This window comes from Monodon monoceros, unplaced genomic scaffold (genome assembly GCF_005190385.1).
Source record: "Monodon monoceros isolate NGI ecotype Baffin Bay Population unplaced genomic scaffold, NGI_Narwhal_1 Super_Scaffold_3, whole genome shotgun sequence".
NCBI classification, from domain to species: domain Eukaryota; kingdom Metazoa; phylum Chordata; class Mammalia; order Artiodactyla; family Monodontidae; genus Monodon; species Monodon monoceros.
Window position 1 is genome coordinate 96,725,605 of NW_021703780.1, and position 16,147 is coordinate 96,741,751.

Below are 16,147 nucleotides of genomic sequence, written 5' to 3' on the forward strand. Positions count from 1 at the left end.
TCGTTTCTCACCATGTTTTGTGCATTGTTGCTGTGTTCTGTTTTGGTTTTAGCAGGCAGTAAATAATGGCGGCAGTTATGGGGGATCCCGGACTCTCCAAATTGCAGTTTGCCCCCTTCAGCAGTGCCTTGGATGTTGGATTCTGGCATGAGTTGACCCAGAAGAAGCTGAATGAGTATCGGTTGGATGAAGCTCCCAAGGACATTAAGGGTTATTACTACAATGGTAGGCGATGGGGAACTCCATCTTCTGCCCTCTTCTGTTACCTTCTCTGCCCAGTATAGGGTCAGCTTTCCCTCAGGAAGGGATGTCCTTGACTTTTATAATTAATACTATTCACTGGTTTCTATTTTACTTCCTGGCTTTTGACCCAAGTTCACTTTCACTCCTTTTCTCCTATGGGGAAAAGAAAGGGAGAACCTAATTTATTAATCCAAAGAATTAATACCGATTACTTAGTATTGTTGGGGGATGGGATTGGAAATATTTTTCCCAATGAGTCTTGTTTTGTATTCTTGGCAAATTCTTTGAATTCATGAAATCTGTCATCTTCTGCTATGTCCCTGTTTAGTTTGGATGACCAGGTATTGGATGGGGCACTTTGGGCTCAACCAAAAGAGCAAAATTACTCACAAACGTTTTTGTTATAAATGCCACTATTACTGACTAGTAATTGACTATTTGATAATGCTTCTGTCCAGGTGATTCTGCTGGGCTGCCAGCTCGCTTAACATTGGAGTTCAGTGCTTTTGACATGTGAGTATTTTTTGCTCAAAATATAAAATAAAGAACACTGTTTTTTTGCAAGGAATGAGCATTCTTAACCTTCATCGTAGGTGGGCCACGTGGGGCACTACAGAAGCTTCCAGTGAGCAGGGCCAGCTTCTCATGATTCTCTTGTACCTCCCATGGCACAGAGACAAGTGCTAGAGGCTTAGGACTATCTGATTCATTTTTTCAGCAGCTATGTATCGCAGCCTATTAGGTACATCAATGAATATTTATTAGGCTACTTTTGTATACAAGTCACTGTGCAAGGCATTGTAGGGATATACAAAGAAACATGACATATGCCCTCAAAGAGATTTTTCTGACTAATTGGGAGCCGTGGGGAGTTGCTGGAGAGAAGAGAGACATTTATTGACTTAATTATTGACTTATTTTCCATACATAATCCTTTCAGACCTGCCAGGTGTGGTTCTTCTCTCTTTTACAGATGAGGATACCATGGGTTCAAAGGTAAAATGACTTGCCCAAGGTTACACGTGGCTAAATTTAGGAAGCAAGGGTAAGAGAGAAATAAACTGTATTTCTGAAGTTGCAGTCTGAGTAGCCGGGGGCATTTTGCTGTCTTCTGTAGAAACTGAGAAGCCAGGAGGGAGATACAGTTTGGGCAGGAGGTAAGTTTGTTTTAGAACATGTTGAGTTTGAGGTGACAGCGTCCAGTAGAAATGTCCAGGGAGCACTGGCATCCAGGAGGGAGGGTCATCCACGTAGAGGTCGTGAGGCTGTAAGAGGGGAAGAGACTACAGTGTAAGAAGAGCGAAGGGCTGGAATAGTGAATGGACCTGATTAGGGTGGGCAAGGGGACACAGAACTCACCAAAGAGACAGGACTTGTCAGAGAAGTAGAACCAGAGAAGCTGTCTTCAGGAAGGGAAGAGAGGGTCAACAGCATCAGAAGCAGAAGCATCAGAGTTCAGTGCTAGGGTTGCTGGAATTGTTGATTGGGTTGTTTGAGAAAGTAAATTCTGCACAAAAGGGTGGAGCAGAAACCATGCTGAGAGGCTTTAGGATAACTGAGAGTTGAAGGGTCAAAGGCTTCAGGGAGGGAGGGCAGCTTTTTCCTGCTCCTGCATGTGTCAGCTGTGTCAGGGTCGGGGGTCTGGGGAAAGTGAAGAGGTGTTTGCTAAGGACCGCCTGAACATGGCGGTAGTCAAAGGTTAGGGCATCTCAAATAAAGTCTCCCTAGAATTAGAAAATAAAAATCTCTTCAAAAGTCAATACATTTTATTCCTCTATCACAATCAAATTGTGAAATTGAATTGTGCAACATGAATGGAAAATGATGTTAGCCTTTATATCTTTAAAAGGTATGTGTTGATGTTTCTTGTTCCCTTCAGAGCTTTCTTGCTCCATAAAAAATCCTTGTGATCGCTTCTGAAAACAAATTAAATCTTAGTTATCTGTCTCCTGTGTTGGGAAAGACTGACTGAATTTTGGAGCAATTACCAGATAATGAGGAAAATATATTCATTGTACAGCCTTGAATTATCTGGAGCTGGTAGAGGGGGAATAGCAGCAGTGTAGTCTGCTACGTTAATCTGGAGAGTCCAGCGTTTATTGCAAGCTACCCTCGCTCCCGTCTATTCTGATACTAGACTGAAAGTTGTTATTTTCTGAGTTTCAATAATTTTATTCTTTGGCACAATTAATTATAGAAAAATGCAGTTCACAGAAGTTAGGTTTGATCTTGTTTCAAAGTCCAAGCATCTTAAACTTTAGCAATCCAGAAATTTTGGTTGAAGGAGGTAAGAAAATCTGTGATCCTGCAGCTACGGCTTTCACACAAATTGCTCTCTTTTCCTGGTCATAATTTGTGATTTGGCTTTTGAATGCTCGTGTGAGGCTCCGTGGTGGGCGCTGGGGGAGATGGGCGAGAATAAGACATAGGGGCCCCGGATCGGAAGCTTGAAGGCCTGCTGTCTGCAGCTGATTAACTGTGTGTCCTGGAATAAGTCCTTCTCATTTTCCCAGCTTCAGTTGCCTCATCTGTAGCTCCCAGCTTCTAACATTCCTTCCAGTTTTAAAAGTTTGTGATTTTCTGGGTCCCCTTTTCTTAGGATGGTTGGTGCTGTGATTCAAATGTTTGTGTTCTTCAAAAATGCATATGTTGGGCTTCCCTGGTGGCGCAGTGGTTGAGAGTCCACCTGCCGATGCAGGGGACACGGGTTCGTGCCCCGGTCCGGGAAGATCCCACGTGCCGCAGAGCGGCTGGGCCTGTGAGCCATGGCCGCTGAGCCTGCGCGTCCGGAGCCTGAGAGGCCACAGCAGTGAGGCCCGCGTACCGCAAAAAAAAAAAAGCATATGTTGGAAAGCCAGTGCCCAGGGTTATCGTCTAAGGAAGTGGGGCTTTGGGAGGTGGTGAGGGCATGAGGGCAGGGCTCTCGTGAATGGGATTAGTGTCCTTCTAACAGAGGCCCCGGAGAGCTAGCTCTCCCCCTCCACCCTGCAAGGCCATAACTGGAAGCAGGCAGTCTGCAACAGGAAGAGGATCTTCACCAGAACCTGACTGTGCAGACCCCTTGATCTTGGACTTTCAGCTTCCAGAACTGTGAGGGATAAATATCTAATGTTTAGTAGCCACCCAGTCTGTGGTGTCGTGTTAACAGCCTCTCAGGCAGACCAAGACAGTTAGGAAGTTTAATAAAGACACTTGGGGCTCCTCAGGAGAAACGAGGTTTTTTGTATCCAAATTATTTTCATTATTATTGTTCTTTCTTCGCTTTTATTGCTGAACATCTGCATGGGTTTGTAGGGAAAATCTTTATGAACTTATTCATCCAACACCGAATGCTCCTTGTATGCAGGATGTGTAGGTGTTAGGAATAAAAAGGCTTAAGAAATGGGGAACTCTAGAGGAGCTCTGGACGGAGGTAGAAGACCGGTATTGGCATTACAGTGAATGCAGTGCTGGAATAAACGTGGAGAGTTAATAGTCATTTCAGAAATACTTATTGATTGCCTCCTCTGTGTCTTGATAATAGACTGTGATGGGCCCTGGACATACAGAGAAGAATAAGATACAGTCGAAGGGCTAACAGTCCTCGTACTCTTTAATAGATGCCAAGTGTACCTCAGCTTTGCACAGGACCAGATAAATCTCTCTTACTCTGAGACCCTGGAAGCCTGATGGATCTCTGCCAGTAGTTAGCAACACAAGATCCCGTTCTCTACATTGTTTTAAGTGAGTTATCAGTCAAGTAGTATTTTATCAGGCACCAGCCGTCTTGCACTGGAGGGTGCTGTCGTAGGGTAGGGCATACTGATGAACCAGACCCCAACACGTAATGGCCCAAACACAGAGGAAGTCTCTTTCTTACCCCCTTAATAGTCCAGGGTGGGGATCCAGTCTTCTTCCCTCTTATGGCTCCATCGTCCTGGAGGGCTTGCCTTTGTGTGCTGTTGAAAACTGAATTGTCACCTTCTGGTAGCAATAGATAGAGGTGGAGGAGAACCAGAGTGAAAATCAGAAGAGACACACCCACTCTCTTAAAGGCCCTCGCGGGGTGGGGCTGTGCATCACCCCCCTCAGATTCCATCAGGGAGAGCTCGAGGCCTCACCTTTCTCGCAGGGAAGACTGGGAGACATGGTGCTGAGCTACAAGCATCAGAGAATTATTTCTGTTGAAGGAAAGGAAAATAGATTTTGGTGGACAATCTCTATACAAATTTGAAGCTGGTAAAAAAAAAAAAGTCCATTCCTTTGAGGAACATTTATCTATGTAGTCATAGGAAAGATTTTTCTTTTCTAAGCCTCAAGTTGGACTTAATAAGAGAAATAGAAGGCATAACGCCTGCCCTCAAAGAACTTAAGTAGTAGCTGAGGAAATAAGACTCAGGTGCGAAATCGTCTGTGCAGGGCACAGGCTCCCTTATTCTCCGCTGTCTCGCTAGCACCTAACTCAGGTCTGACGTGTACTGGTTGCTCAGGTAGTTGCTAGAGTCAGTTGCACAAGCAGTCTGAGGCCCTGGCTGTCCAAACGGGGTGTGGTGTGGTTGGTGGAAAGGCACCAATGGACTCTGTTGCAAGATGTGACGGACAGAAACTCAGACACTATTACAGAAAGCAGTAAGTAACGTAGTCGTGCCCCCAGACTGAGTGTGACTTAGGTTCCCAAAGCTCCCCACGGGCATGTGAAGCTGTGCACACGTGGCAAAGCTTTCTCCGGGTGTGAAAAGCGACCTCTGTGCTTCTTTTGGGGGAATCTATTCCATCCCGGCCACCCCCACTGCCTGTCTGTCCTGGAGGCTCTGGCCGCATGCCTGCCTTTGTCCAGGAGACTCCAGAACAGCCACGGTACTTTCCTGAGTTATCACCGTGAGACTGAGAGACATGAAGGCCAGATGTCCAGAGGGAACATCCCCAGGCAGGCCCAGGCTTTAGGCCTTTGTGGGATCCATTCTTTACCTGGTTAGTGTGTACGTTTTTGAGAGTTCACTGTTGGCTTTAAGAGCTGGGGAAGATTTCTAATTCTGGTTTTTTAAAATCGCTTTATTGAGATACACTTCACACACCATAAAATTAACCCTTTTAAAATGGACAATTCGGCACTTCTTCATATATTCATGAGGTTGTGCAACCACCACCACTGTCTAATTCCAGAACATTTTCATCACCCCAAAGAGGAGCCCTGTACCCCTTAGCAGTCACTCTCCATCCCTCCCTCCTCCCTTTCCTTAGCGCTAGGCAAGCATGAATCTACTTTCTGGCTTTATGGATTTGGCTGCTCTGGATATTTCATAGAAATGGAATCCTAGGAAACTAAACTCATAAATATCCAGGATCAGGATTTGGACTGAATTCTCTAGTTTCCAAGTCTAGGGCTCTTTCCAGTCCTTATCTGAACCACCTCTTTGTAGAACGAGTGGAACTTGAACCTGGAGAAACTGCTAGAATGGCTTTCCCTCCCATTATCACTTCTTAAATTCTTTCCCTTGGCCGCCTCCCCTGGTGGAACTTTAGTCATGAAAAATGCTTCTCTTTTGAAACTCAGCTTGTCCTCGGTAATTAACTCGCACGAGGACTCATGTCCTAGGAGTGTCGCTGTCCTGGCAGCTGCTTGCATTCTTGTGCTTTAGTTTCCTCTGCTCTCAGAGCAAGGCTTTGGCCTGGCATTCGCACACTCGGGACATCTGGACTCTAGGAGGGAGGGAACCAGATTCAATCAGAGCATCCTTCCCTCTGTTTCAGCAGTCATTTCATAAAGCCACGTCTGAATGTGGAAGGCCTAGTTTACCAACTGCTCTGCTTCCTTCTTTTTCCCTCTAGGCTTAATCTTGTCCCTTTGTGATTTCTTTTTCTCCTCAAGACTATCCTTGATGTCCTTATCTCACCTGGATGAAGAATATTCTTCTATTGGAGTAGAGTGGTGACAAACAGCCTGTGATCCGCTGACCCATCAGCTCCCGAAGGAAGGCTCTGGCCTTTGGAAGTTACTTCTCTCCCAGGACCTAGCATTTGGTGGAACCTCCACACCTGTTGCACCCCTCCACACCTGTTCTAGGTTTAGATCTCTCCTTGCAGCGCTCCCCACCTCCCAAACCAATTTTACTCAGACTCCAAAGGAAGAAACGCTGGGTCTTTTAAACCGTACAGCTACCATCAGTCTAATCAGTAAAAATGCATCCTCTCTGCAGTAGTTGTGACCACAGTATTCAACTACTAATGAAATGAGCACTGTTTTCATTTAGCATCTGTAACCTCTGAAACACAAGTTAATCATTTTAGAGATGAGACCAGGTTTTTCCCCATCTGAGTTTGTGTTCAGTATCATCTCCTCCTTCTCCTCCCCTGACCTTGATTACTCTGAAGCCTTCGGTGACAGTGCAGAATGTGACACACATGTGGCACAACATGGCCACACAGGTGGCCCAGGTGCAGTGTGTCTCATCGCATTGTTTGGCTCCGATGCCCATGGGGCCATGCCCTGCAGCAGCTCCATGCACAACCTGTTTGTGGCAGGAGAGGGCGTGGGGTAGGCAGAGGAGGGAGGCGTGCCCCTGCCCTCAAGGAGCTTACTGTCCTCAGGGTGGGTGTGTGAATGTTAGTCTTGAAAACACTCTAAAATAAATTATGCTTGTTACCAGAGAAAGGCAGGATGGATGGCTTCCTGGAAGAGGAGGGTTTGCAGCAGGCTGTTGACGCCTGGGAGTGCTTGAGTGGGGAGTGGGCAACACAGTACCTTAGAGTCAACCAGTTCTGATTTGAGGCCCCAGCTCTGCCTATTATGTGACCTTAAGCAAGTTACTTAAACCTGAAGTCAGAGAACAAACTCTTGTGAGAACTGAAACCTTGTATAGTTCTTGGCGCAGTAGAAGCTCCATAAATCATGTTTCCCTTTCAGGTGAGAGATGGGAAAGAATTTTTTTAAATGGGAAAATAGCTTATATTTGGGGGCAGTGGAAGAAGAGCATGCCGAGGGATTAGGGGAAGGGGAATATAGAGGCTTTGGGGGGGTATAGTGCCTGTTTTTACCTCTTAAGCAATGATATTCATCTTTTTCTTTTTTGCGGTACGCGGGCCTCTCACTGTCGTGGCCTCTCCCGTTGTGGAGCAAAGGCTCCGGACACGCAGGCTCAGCGGCCATGGCTCACGGGCCCAGCCGCTCCGCGGCATGTGGGATCCTCCCGGACCGGGGCACGAACCCGTGTCCCCTGCATCAGCGGGCGGACTCTCAACCACTGCAGCACCAGGGAAGCTCAATATTCATCTTTTTCCAAAGAAATATGAATCAGTCTTCTCTTTGCCCTGCAGAGCACTGTCCTTGTCTCCCATTGTAGTCTGGTTTGTCTGTCAGTCCCTGGCTCTCTGAGTCCCAGCTGTGCCTGTTAACCATGTTTCTCTGTATCCAGGAATGCTCCCACACCAGCCCGCTGCTGCCCGGCGGTTGGAACGCTGTATAACACCAACACACTCGAGGCTTTCAAGGCTGCAGATAAGAAGCTACTTCTGGAACAAGCAGCAAACGAGGTTAGCTGGGAAACATAAGGTACCTGTCATATTTTCCATGGTCCCACAGGCATGATGCCTCTGATCCTGAGGTGCATGAGTCTGTTATAGAAGCTAGTATATAGCCAGTATTCAAGCGTAACTGTGGACTTCCGCATTGACGGGAAGGTCAGGGGGGAGACAGCGAGGCTCTCGCCTGGGGATAGGCTGGAAGGTCAGTGCAGGGCAGGGTGTGAAAGCTCTGCTGCTGATCTCTAGTTAGCATTTTGCAGCAGCTTGACCTCTCTCTGTGAGTTCTGTTCCTGTGTCTGAATGCATTTGGGTTCTCTGTTCTTCATGCCCCTTGAAGAGGCTTTCTAGTTCTAAGCACTGTAGTGCTGTCATAACTGATCATGTAGTCTCTCCAGTGCCCTCAGGGCTGGATCTAAATGGCTCCATCTCATTTACAAGGCTCCCTGTGGCCTGGCCTCTGTGGCCCTGTGGCCTTTCTGTCCTGTCACTCTTGCCCTCGCTGTCTTTGATCCAGTCATAGCAAATCACTTAGAATTCCTTCCTTCACCACTTTTTGTTCTCTCCTCTCTCCTTGAGACATGATGTTCTCTCTGCCTGGAATGTCTTTCTTTTACTTCTTCACATCTGAGTTAGTGTGAGGAATACATGAGGGGCAGTTTATCCCAGCCCCTCTAACACCCACTTAGTCGATGGTCTTCACACTAGTCTTAGAAAAGAGTCTGATTTATGTGAGGGTCGTGGTCAGAGAGGGAGGTCTCCTGCCTTTGGCCTGAGGAGGGAGCCCTTCCCGTCCCCTGGGATGGGTGACCATGGTTGATTAACTTGGCCTGCGGCTCGACTGCTCCTGGGCTCCTGCTTTGGCTGCACATGTCAAAGGCCGACTCCAAAGAGGTGGGTCAGGTCTTAGGCCATCATCGAAAAAAGCACGTTGCTCCCCACAGGAATCCTATCCTCATCCCTCATCCGAGGCTCAGCCTCCCGCAACCCCCAGCAGTTCCCGCCCCACCCTGGTTTTTCAGAAGCGGGGCCTCCTCTCCTGTGGTCCAGCTCCTCCAAGGTTATTATTCCAATAGCAGGAACTTCTCTTTCCTTGTTTCCCTCTTCCACTCACATGTGGGCAATGGCTCTTATTGACACACCTGTTTGTCTTGCTTAGTGACACAAAGTTTAGCAACTAATCTTCACTACTAAAGCATCTTGCAGTCAGCAGCCACTGACCAGGACCAGCTTCTGCTTCCAGTCACAGTCCGTGCTGAGTATCCATACTCGTGATTTTTTTTCTTCTTCAGGGAAAGATAATCCCAAATAAGACTTTTAAGAAATCCCTGTACATAGTTCAGATCACTGCCTCCGGAGCACCTCCCTGGCTCCTTTCCCTCCCGTGTCCTTAGCTGAGGTCAGGGCTCCTCCCAGGAACTGTCCACCCTCCTGTGAGGGCACCTGCTGCCTAGTGGTGTACAGACATTGACGCCTGGCTCTCTCACAGCCTGTTGGCTTCTTGAGGGTGGGGACTGTGTCTCCTATTTCTGTAGCCCCGATATGCTTGCTCTGTAGTTGAGAATAAGTAAATATTTGTTGAAGGAAGTAACGAAGCCGTAAACAGGCTGGTTGCCTTCTCTGATGCTGAGCCCCACTGAGAGGAGGCTTCTGGGTTCTCTGACTTTCCTCAGTCTCTGCAGGGAGTGGGGCTGGGGGAGAGGCAGTGTGAAGGGGGCAGAGTGAGTGGTGACGCACGTCACTGCCCATGATGAGTGGTGCTGGGCCTGCGGGCAGGAAGGGCTTGCTGGGCAGCTCCACGTGTGTCTGGGAGGGAGGAGGCCCTGGCACCTGCCTTGATGCTTTTCCTTCTTCTGGCAGATCTGGGAATCCATCAGATCGGGGGCTGCTCTTGACAACCCTGTCCTCCTCAACAAGTTCCTCCTCTTGACATTTGCGGTAAGTCCGCGGACTCGGCTGCATCTAGACTGCTGACTGCCCTGGCCAAGCCCAGTGCGCCAGTGGGTCAGTCTGCTCTCTTCTCCCTGAAGCTTCTCCCTTGTGTTAGTCAAGTCATGGCTGTTAAAGAAATGCTCTGTTAGTGGCCGGATGGTGCTGGCCCTTACCACTGATGCAAAATTAATTCATTCTCACTGATCGTACTGGTGGTTGTTGCCTGACTCTCATCATTTAGGATGTGACAGAGTCGGGTTCCAGACCACAGTTCATCATTGCTAATGTCTTTGTTAAGTTCAGCGCTGCAGAGCTCAGTTGCTGGGTCCATCGACACGAGGAACAGGTAACGACTCAGGGATCTTAGCCATCCCCAGGTGGCTTCTAGATGAGAGGGGATCACCCTACATAGCTTGTCCACACAACTGTGTTTTTTTAAGAAAGAAAAATATTTTTTGCAAGTGAAACCTAATTAAAGTGAACCTTAAGGGCAGCCTTGAAGAGGAGAAAAAAATCACATTAGGGTAACATCTGCTGCCTAGGGAAGCAGGGAAAGGATCTGGTCGTGGTGATGGGGAAAGTGGGAGGAAGGTAAGGGCTGATTGTAGAAGTACCAGCTACATGCACACGTGCACACACGTGTGTGTGTATATACATATATGTGCATACATGTGTGTATCCATATATCTACATATAAAACTAGTTTATCCTTTATAATTATGTTGACAATATAATATTCTGTCAAGTGTATGTTCTTTAGACTCAGGTATGTCTAGGTTGTTGTCAGTCTTCACTATTATAAAAAAATGTTACAGTGAACAACGTTGGCCACGCTGATTTTCTTTTCCTCTTTATTTCTTTATAATACATTTTTTGGGGTGGGCATGTAAACGTACTGATGTTGACACGTATTAAGTGTGTTGGCTGTTTCACCCCAGGTTCATCCGTTTCGGATATTAACCCTCTTCCCTACATTTTTCTTCCTTTTTTCATTTGCCAGTTATAGGTCTTGCCTTCTTCGTCCCCCATGAACTAGTCCTCCATTTCTAACTCATGCTGCCTCTCTGATGTACCGCCCAAGGCAAAGGAGAGAGAGACAGGGTCCACACTGGAAGCGATACCCTGGGGGGCCATCTACAAGGAGCACATTTTCCAACAAGTTAAAATGCTTTCTGTGTGATAGTGGCGAGATAGAAAAAGGTTCAAATTCTTCAGGGGATTGCTAGGCCCAATTTGGCATTAATAATTTGTAAATTTGAGTAATTTTGTAAGCTCAGTACTAGGATAAATATAAGCAGTGCTAATTAAAGACTTTGGTTTTCTTACTTTAACATCAATACATTTTCTGTACCAAGAATTCTAGTTAGTATAATCTAATTGACAATTTGCATTTAACTGAGAAAATAGTCTTAGCTCCCACTTAAAGTTTTAAGGCATTTCCCAGAGTCATTATGTGCATTGGCCCTGTTGCCCTTTCTACTGAGCATTCTTAGCCTGACTTTAAAAAATTTAAAAGTCTCTGTCTTAAAAAATCATCAGACACAAAGGGCTTTATGTTTAATGTAATCTAGATCCTTTGTATCCCCAAATAATTCTAAGAAATTCAAGCCTTTTGACTTCTGAAGATGACTTGATGAAGCTTCTTAGAAACTGTGAAGTCCTTCATCTTGAATTGTTTAACCTTTTACTAAAGATCAATTATGAAAAATCATTTAAATACAAAGAACATAGAATAATCTCTGGAGGTGTTTTCTGCTTTCCTTTCTACTCTTTTTAGGACTCAAAGGTACAGACACTTTATTAATTTCAGTTTTTCAGTTTGCTTTGCTGTTGTTAAAGGGAATTTGTTCTTAGTTGATCAATTAGTGGGCGGAATTAAAGACTGTGGGAACTATAATTACTAGACTTTTTCATCTGGACACACATTTATGTGTAAGTTTATATTTAAAAAGTCATCTAGTATGACTCCATTTACTTGAAAAGCCCAGAACAGGCAAATCCATAGAGACAGAAAACAGACTAGGAGTTTCCAGGGGATGAGAGTGAGGCGAATGAAGAGTTTTCTATGAATGGTATTTCTAACTAATAAACCAATGGGGAGCTTCTGCTGTTGGAGTTTCTTTTTGGGGTGATGAATATGTTCTGAAATTGGTGGGGATAGTGATACAACCTTGTCACTGTAGTAGAAAACCACTCATACGCTTTAACGTGGCGACTTTCATGGTACGTGAATTATATCTCAATGAAAAGTCTCCAACCAGCCATCCCCTCTTTATTCTTAGCAAGATTCGAGAGGAAATATTAAGTAGCCAAATAAACTGCATAGTGGTCAGTGGTAACGGACTGGCGGGGAAGCTGTCAGATACCCACATAACCATGGGGTCCTCCCATGTGAGTGACTCAGGCCACACCTGGTGTAGGAATTCAGAGGCGAGAGCGTTTGACCTGAGTGGGAATGGCATCTAGAACAGCCTCACAGGTCACTGCCCCTTCATCACCTCCCCTGGTCAGGGGGCAGCCACATACACCCCTGAAGATGTGACCTCTTATATCATCGATGCTCCTTAGCTTGTAGAAGCTCTCCTGTGACTCATACAGCTGATCATGTACTTACTTTATCTCTGCTCCCTGCAGAGACTGAGCTGCCCGAGGGCTGGACTGGGTTTTATTCATCTTCTTATTGTCAGAGTGTCTTAACATTTTGCCTTGTACACAGCAAGTGCTTAGTCGTTGACTTGAATTTCACCAACATGGCATTTCTGAAAACGGCATTATATTATCTCAGGCATATATAGGTTATGAATAGAACATTTTAATAACTTTAATAGCATGCTTAGTTCATTCAGTTGTGAAAAGAGTGGTAACTGTTTGGAGGTCGTACCTCCACAGATGGCACACTATGTATGTGTGGAACCGTGGACAGGAGCCTAAGTATTGGAAGTAGAATTCTGCTCTCCTCTCTGCCACTTAGTATCTTTGTTTTGTTCAAGCTTTTTCACCCCTCTGTAAGCTTCAGTTTCCTGTCTATAAAATGGGACGATAACGGTTACCTCCCAGGGTGGTTTTGTGTATTAAACAATGATGCCGACAATGTCAATTACTTACTGAATACTTCCTGTTAGCAAGTGGCCTATAAAATATATTATGTCTACCATGATATATTAGTGTGTGGTGTGTGGGAATATTTTGGATGAACACAGAGTTTCCATATCCTATCATGAGTTCTGCTGGAGATGAGAATTTCTGACAAGCTGGTTGTATCTTGTGTGCATTAAAGTTTTCTGTCTTACGTAGCTACTGGGAAGTTAAATTAATAGGTGCATTTCAGTTTAACCATTGGCGCTGTCCTGATATGTTATATTGCTTCTTCTAGGATCTAAAGAAGTACCACTTCTACTATTGGTTTTGCTCCCCCGCTCTCTGCCTTCCAGAGAGTATACCCCTCATTCGGGGGCCAGTGGGCTTGGATCAAAGGTTCTCACCACCACAGGTATCAACAAATAAAACAAAATGCGGGTAAAACTGGGTTTAACATGCATGAATAGTTTATCTAGCTCATTTTAAAGACACGCTGGCACTCGTCTGGCTGAAGAGGTGGTTCCTGTGGAATCCTCCAAAACTGGTACTGGAAGCAGACTTACCTGCACAGTGTCTGTAAGCGCATTTTGAAGAGTGAGCAGCGCTCCTCCAGGTTCTCAGCAACATTGGTTGAAATGCTAAAAGCAGTGAGGGAGGCATTACAGAAACATTTTGAAAGACTGCAGGAATTTGCCAAAGTGTGGTCTCCACTCTCAGTGTGGGGATCATGAGGCAATATACTTTGGGGAGAGAGTCTTTGAAACCAAATAGAAGATCTCCTCCTTCCTTTGCGCCAAGTTGCAGAGCTTCTACATTAAGAACAGTACATGTAGAGCTAGTCTTTGCAGTTGAAGAAAGACAATAAGGTCATTAGAGATGGTTTCCAGAAGAGCAGTGAAAATAATCAGGTTGGTAGAACACAGACCCTCACCCCCCAAATTCTGATTGTTGTCGAGGCAAAGATTGAGTGGCAAGGTGACTTGAATTCATGAAGCGCGACATTCGCTGAAACCCTGAATTCCAAAGCCAGGGAGCAGCCCTTATTAATTAAAAATAATAGTAAGCTCAGTTACTAAGACAAGTCAAAGGTTATGGTTTTGTGGAATTAATAGGAGAAATATAAGTGGGAGAAAAAGAGTATTCCTAGGGATTGACTGGTGATGGGTTTGAGGTTTCTTTTAATGGGGACAAAAATGTTCTCAGGTTATTGGGGTGATGGTTGCAAATTCCTGTGAACATGCTAAAAACAACATTGAATTGTGCACTGTGAATGAGTCAATTGTATTGTAAGTGAAGTAAGCATGTATCAATAAAGCTGTTAAAAATTATAGAAAGGGTCAAGGAAAAATTCATCCTGTGGTAGATTCATGCTTGGCTGTCACAGGAGAGATAATGCTCGGCTACCTCTCTAAACCTTTGTGGCGACATCTTAGGGAACCGGGAGCCATCCTGCTGTTCCATACAATGTCCCTTTGTGCCCCTGTCTGAGACACTTCACCATGCACATGGAAAGCATCATATAAAAGTGAGGTGGTATGATTTGGGGCACTCTTATGTTTGTTTGCTGCAAAAGTGTGATCAGTCGTTTACAGTCTTCTGGCTTGAAAGTAACACCTTTTATTTTATGTCAATTTTTAGCTCAGAACTAGATGTGTAATTGTCTAGAGAATAACTCAGTGTTTCCTGTTTTCAGATTCAAGCCCTTGAACGAGCCTATGATGATCTTTGTCAAACAGAAGGAGTCCCAGCACTGCCTTACTTCTTAATCAAGTATGATGAGACCATGGTGCTGGTTTCCTTGCTTAAACACTACAGTGATTTCTTCCAAGGTCAGAGGACCAAGGTCAGAGAAACTTTGAGTATCATTTTATTATCCAGTAAGAAAATCTGATGTTCATGTTATGATAGACCACTGCAAAATTTGTACTCGTTTAGGTTTCTTAAGCCCTACGAAGAACATTTCAGAACATTTCTTTATCTTTACCCTCTTCCACCCCTGCAGTTCCCAAATCAGCTCCTCCGCCAGATTTTCTTAGCTCTGTGACACCTCAGAGTAATTTTGGATTCCTCGCTTCCTCTTAGTGGTAAAGTTATTTCCGTTTTTCTTCCTGATACATTTTGTATCTATATTTTCATTTATTGCCAGAGCTACCATGCTAGTTCAGGTCCCGGTCCTCTCACTGCTAGACAGTGAGAGTCTCTTGCTTCCCCGTGGGAAGGATCTCCCTCAGACCCCTCACGTTCCCTGTGTCGTTCACGGATCAAGAGTCCACAGTGTCTTCCTTCTGCCTCCAAACCACCTTGCCTGCCTCATCTTCCACTGTTTTCCTCACAAACCATTGCTCCAGCTAAGATTCGCTGTTTTCCACCAGACATGCCCCCTGAGCAAATACACCTAGAACTTTTCCTCCATCTCTCTTTGTCCTTGTGTTGTTATCATCTTCCTGAAAGAGGTCCTGCCTGTGTGGATTCTAAGAAACTCTCTCCCCTTGCTGAAACCCTGCCTCCACGGTGAGGCCTTCTCATGGTGTGGCAGGTGTGACCTGTCCCCTCTGACCTCACTGCCCTTGCCCCCCGACCTCCCCCTTGCCTGCTCCACTCACTCGCTTGCATACAGTGCCTTTTGTGCTGTTAGGCTGTAGGCGCTCAGAGGGCAAGGACCAAGTCTGACGTACCCGTGTCAGCGTGGTGGCCAGCCCTTGTACCAGGCCCTGAATACAATTCTTTTGAATGAGGGAAAGAGTACTATGTCTTTTCGATGTGATGAGATACATAGTAAGGTGTCTTAGCTGTATCGGACACTGAAAGTTAAAAATAAAAAAATTCATGATGAGTATTATGCAGTTTTGAAATTAAGTGGGAGAATTTCGGTCACTGTGTAGATGTATCAGGGCTGAGAAGAGACAGGCCTCTCCCTGGTGCCCTGACTCTTAGCCTGAACTTCAGATAACTTTTTGTAAGTACACTTTTTTTCTCAAACACATTAGCATTTTGTTTTTCAGAGGGAACCCTGTTTAAATTGATGACTGAGGACTGGATTTTTATTAAAATTCTCCCCACCACCACCACCCCAGGCATGTTCACGGAACTGTAGCTAAATTAGTAGCCGCGAGACCAACCATTGATGATTTGAAGCCCAGTGGAGGGCGAGGCCGTGTTGTGACGGCAGGTGGGGCGAAACGGCCTGGGTGTCAAAGCAGCTGGATTTCATGTTGTGTGTGGTGAATGCGTGGTCCTCCCCAGAGGGCAGCTCTACTGAAATAACAGTTTGCAGAGCACGTGACAGTTTAAAAGGGGCTTTCATGTACTGGATCACGTAATAACTTGGTGAAATAGGTATTCTCAGTATCTGCTTTTCCTGTTTGACAGAAATGAGACTCAGAGTCACACGGCCGAA

General features: G+C 45.5%; 1 protein-coding gene across 7 annotated transcripts in view; it reads left to right on the forward strand.

Annotated features, from left to right (window-relative positions):
• The window catches only part of ATG7 (autophagy related 7), a 237,231-nt gene that overhangs the window by 15,598 nt on the left and 205,486 nt on the right, over positions 1–16,147 (forward strand). For 3 of the 7 annotated variants that reach the window (XM_029242464.1, XM_029242467.1, XM_029242470.1), the window contains exons 2-7: positions 53–225; positions 702–756; positions 7,635–7,752; positions 9,601–9,678; positions 13,046–13,162; positions 14,444–14,593. In XM_029242464.1, the coding sequence (XP_029098297.1) occupies positions 66–225; positions 702–756; positions 7,635–7,752; positions 9,601–9,678; positions 13,046–13,162; positions 14,444–14,593 (678 nt within the window). In that variant the 5' untranslated portion in view covers positions 53–65. Of the gene's footprint in view, positions 1–52; positions 226–701; positions 757–7,541; positions 7,772–9,600; positions 9,679–13,045; positions 13,163–14,443; positions 14,594–16,147 lie in introns of those variants that run through there. The other 4 variants (XM_029242465.1, XM_029242466.1, XM_029242468.1 and 1 more) reach the window with 3 other exon arrangements.